This window comes from Eimeria necatrix, genomic scaffold (assembly GCF_000499385.1).
Source record: "Eimeria necatrix Houghton genomic scaffold, Enh_scaff359, whole genome shotgun sequence".
NCBI classification, from domain to species: Eukaryota; Apicomplexa; class Conoidasida; order Eucoccidiorida; family Eimeriidae; genus Eimeria; species Eimeria necatrix.
The window spans coordinates 29075-33357 of NW_013654091.1; the positions used below are offsets into that span (position 1 = coordinate 29075).

The following is a 4283-nucleotide window of genomic DNA, read 5'->3' on the forward strand; positions in this document are numbered from 1 at the left end:
ATGAAGCTTCCTTCCACGCGCAACACAGCTGCAGCAGCAACCCTGCAGCAGCAGCAGCAGCAGCAGCAGCAGCAGCGGCGGCAGCAGCAGCAGCAGCTGCTGCAGCTGCGACGGAGGCCGCAGCAGCAAGGGAAGGAGCGGCAGCAGCAGCAGCAGCGCTTGACGCCCCGCCCGCAGCAGCAGCAGCAACAGTATCTGCTGCTGCTGCTGCTGCTGCTGCTGCTGCTGCCGAGTGCATGTGGGGCTGATGTCTTTTCCCTCGGCCCTAAGGTCGCCAGCGAGGTGTACGTACACCCTGGCTCCGATGGAAACAAAGTGTGGGGTTCTGCTGCTGCAGATGACTCCAGCCCAAATAACGCAGCAGCAGCAGCAGCAGCAGCAGCAGCAGCAGCAGCAGCAGAGGACGTCCCTGCAGCAGCAGGAAGCAGGCGCAGGCCGCTGCGGCAGCCAGTGTGGCGCGCAGGTCGAGGTTCTTTTGCTGCAGTTGCTGCTGCTGTTGCTGCTGCTGCAGTTGCTTATTTGCTGCTGCTGTGCGCCCGCCTCAGCTGGAGAGACACAGAGACAAGTTCCCGAATGGAATTCCATTCTTTCCGCAGAAGATTAGCTGCTGCCAGCAGCAGCAGCAAACCCAGCAGCAGCAGCAAACCCAGCAGCAGCAGCAAACCCAGCAGCAGCAGCAACAACAGAAGGAGACGCCGCCGCGGCTGCGCAGCAAACAGCAGCAGCAGCAGCAGCAACATCAAAGGCCGCCGCAGCAGCAGCAGCAGCAGCATCGGGCAGCAGCAGGAGGCCGCTGCGCAGCAGTCCTCGCCCCGCTCCGCCTCCTACGCAGAAGCAGCAGCAGCAGCAGCAGCAGCAGCAGCAGGAGACTCCCTGTCTCCTCCAGCAGCAGCAGCAAAAGGAGACAAAGCAGAATTCTTTTCTCTTTCAGTTCGCTCAGCTCCCCCCCTTTCGCTGCTGCTGGCTGTGGCCCCCCCGGCCTTCGGCAGCAGCAGCAGCAGCAGCAGCAGCAGCAGGAAGAAGAAGAAGCGGAAGGGCCAGCAGCGGCACAGCGGCGACCCTGCAGCAGCAGCAGCAAAGCCAGCAGCAGCAAAGCCAGCAGCAGCACGGCCAGCAGCAGCACGGCCAGCAGCAGCAAGGCCAGCAGCAACTGCCGAAGAGGAAACAGAGCCAGAAGATGAAGTCGAGACCCCTGCTGCAGCAGCAGCAGCAGCAGCAGCAGCAGCAGGAAAGCAGCCAGCAGCAGCAGCAGCAGGAAAGCAGCCAGCAGCAGCAGCAGCAGGAAAGCAGCCCGCAGCAGCAGCAGGAAGGCTGGCGTCCGCAGCGAAGCCTCCGGCAGCAGCTCGGCTGGCAGCAGCAGCAGCAGCAGCAGCAGCTCTTGGCGAAGCAGCAGCAAAATGGAATTCCCCAGCAGCAGGAACTCTGGGGGGCGCTGCCGCCGGAGCAGCAAAAACTGGGAAAGGCGAAGCAGCAGCAGCAGCAGCAGCAGCAGCAGCAGCAGCAGAGTTCTCTGAAGCCGTCGCGAGCTTCTCGGGGCTCACCTTGACTCCTCCGAGAGACAAGGCAGCAGCAGCAGCAGCAGCAGCAGCAGCAGCAGCAGCGTCTGCAGCAGCAGCAGCAGCAAGTCCCAAGTCCGTGCCCAAGGGAAGCAGCCTGTCGGCAGCAGCAGCACGACGTGCCGCATCTCCCGCAGCAGCAGCGCCGTCTGCTGCTGCTGCTGCTGCTGCTGCTGCCATTGCTGCTGCCGCTGCGGCAGCAGCAGCAGCAAGAGGATCAGCAGCAGATTCCCCCCGCGGGGGGCCCCCCTTCCAGGGGGCCCTCCCAGGGGCCCCCCCCTCAGAGAGCCCCCTGGCCAGGGGCCCCCTGGAGGGGGGCCCCCTGAAGAGGGGCCCCCTGGGCAGTACCTCCTTGGAGGGGCCCCCCCTGGCCAAGGGCCCCCTGGCCGGGGGCCCCCTGATCAAGGAGGGCCTATTGGGGGGCCCCTTGAACAAGGGGCCCCTGGCTGGGGGCCCCCAGACCAAGGGGCCCCTGGCTGGGGGCCCCCAGAACAAGGGGCCCCTGGCCGGGGGCCCCCAGAACAAGGGGCCCCTGGCCGGGGGCCCCCTGCCCGGGGGTTTCCTGATCAAGGGGCCCCTGGGTGGGGGCCTCCCGGCGGGGGCCCCTCTGGGTGGGGGCCCCCTCACCGAGGGCCCCTTGAACAAGGGGCCCCTGGCCGGGGGTGCCCTTGGGGGGGGCCCCCTGCCTGGGGGCCCCCTGCCTGGGGGCCCCCTGCTGGGGGGCCCCCTGCCGGGGGGCCCCCTGCCGGGGGGCCCCCTGCCTGGGGGCCCCCTGCCTGGGGGCCCCCTGCCTGGGGGCCCCCTGCCTGGGGGCCCCCTGGCTGGAAGCTCGTTGAACAAGGGTTCCCTGGGTGGGGTCCCCCTTGCCGGGGGCCCCCTTGCCGGGGGCCCTCTTGCTGGGGACACCTTAAAGAAGGGACCTCTGGGTGGGGGCCCCCTGGCAGGGGCCCCCGTGGGTGAGGGGCCCCTGGCCGGGGGTCCCCTGGGTGGGGGCCTCTTGGGTGGGGGCCCCCTGGGTGGGGGCCCCCTGGGTGGGGGCCTCCTGGCCGGGGGCCTCTTAAACAAGGGCCCCCTGCCCCTGGATGGGGGGCCCCTGGCCGGGGGCCCCCTTGCCGGGGGCCCCTTAAACAAGGGCCCCCTGGATGGGGGCCCCCTGGGTGGGGGCCCCTTGAAGAACGAACCCCTGGGTGGGGGCCCCCTGGGTGGGGGCCCCCTGGGTGGAAGCCTCCTGGGTGGGGGCCCCCTGGGTGGGGGCTCATTGGCTATGGGCCCCCTGGGGGGGGGCCCCCTGGGGGGGGCCCCCCTGGATAGGGGCCCCCTGGCGGGGGACCCCTTGAACAAGGGCCCGCTGAGTGGGGGCCCCCTGGCAGGGGGCCTCTTGAACAAGGACCCCCTGGGTGGGGCCCCGCTGCCGGGGGGCCCCCTGCCTGGGGGCCCCCTGCCTGGGGGCCCCCTGCCTGGTGGCCTCCTGCCTGGGGGCCCCCTGCCTGGGGGCCCCCTGCCTGTTGGCCCTCCTCCTGGGGGCCCCCTGCCTGGGGGCCCCCTGCCTATTGGTCCTCCTCCGGGGGGCCCCCTGCCTGGGGGCCCCCTGCCTGTGGGCCCTCCTCCTGGAGGCCCCCTGCCTGGGGGCCCCCTGCCTGTTGGCCCTCCTCCTGGGGGCCCCCTGCCTGGGGGCCCCCTGCCTGGGGGGCCCCTTCTTGGGGGCCCCCTGCCTGGTGGCGCCCTGCCTGGGGGCCCCCTGCCTGGGGGCCCCCTGCCTGGGGCCCCCCTGGGTGGTGTCCCCCTGGGGGGGAGCTCCTTGGCTAAGGGCCCCCTGGATGGGGGCCCCCTGGGTGGGGGCCCGTTGAAGAAGGGTCTTCTAGATGGGGGCCCCCTGGCCGGGGGCCCCCTGGATGGGGGCCCCCTTGTTGGGGGCCCGTTGAAGAAGGGTCTCCTAGATGGGGGCCCCCTGGCCGGGGGCCCCTTGAACAAGGGCCCCCTGGATGGGGGCGCCCTGACTGGGGGCCCCTTCAACGAGGGGCCCCTGGGTGGAAGCCTCCTGGGTGGGGGTTCCTTGACTAAGGGCCCCCTGGGTGGGGCCCCCCTGGGTGGGGCCCCCCTGGGTGGGGCCCCCCTGGGAGGGGGCCCCCTGGGAGGGGGCCCCCTGGGAGGGGCCCCCCTGAACAAGGATGGGCTGGGTGGGGGCCCGCTGGTTCGGGCCCCGCTGGGTGGGGGCCCCCTGGGGGGGAACTCCCTTTGCGGGGGCCCCTTGAACAAGGGGCCCCTGGGAGGGGGCCCCCTGGGAGGGGGCCCCCTTGGAGGGGGCCCCCTGGGAGGGGGCCCCCTGGCAGTGGGGCCCCCCCCCGGCTTCCCGCCGGGGGGGTTGCCCGCTGCGGAGATCCCCCCAGCGAAGGGCCTCTTCGGGGGGGGCCCCCTGGGGCCCCCACCCCCTCCCGGGGGCCCCCCTCGGGTGGGTACTTTGGAGAGGGGCCCCCCTGGGGTGGGTACTTTGGAGAGGGGCCCCCCTGGGGTGGGTACTCTGGAGAGGGGCCCCTCTGGGCTGGGTACTTTGGAGAGGGGCCCCCCTGGGGTGGGTACTTTGGAGAGGGGCCCCCTGTTGGCCTCCGCGGAGGCCCCCGCGAGGGCCCCCCCGGCTGCGCCGCCGGCGGGGCCCCCCCCGCAGGGGGCCTTAGTGGGGGCCCCCCCGGCCCCCGCCCCCGCGGGGGCCCCCCCGGGCGCCCCGCGGGG

At 72.6% G+C, this 4283-nt stretch overlaps 1 protein-coding gene across 1 annotated transcript; it reads left to right on the forward strand.

Annotated features, from left to right (window-relative positions):
* Positions 1 to 4283, forward strand: ENH_00046800 (hypothetical protein, conserved; the record flags this gene model as incomplete). The annotated part of the gene is made up of 1 exon (XM_013581041.1): positions 1 to 4283. A coding segment is annotated over one exon (4283 nt), but the record flags the coding sequence as incomplete, so codon positions are not given.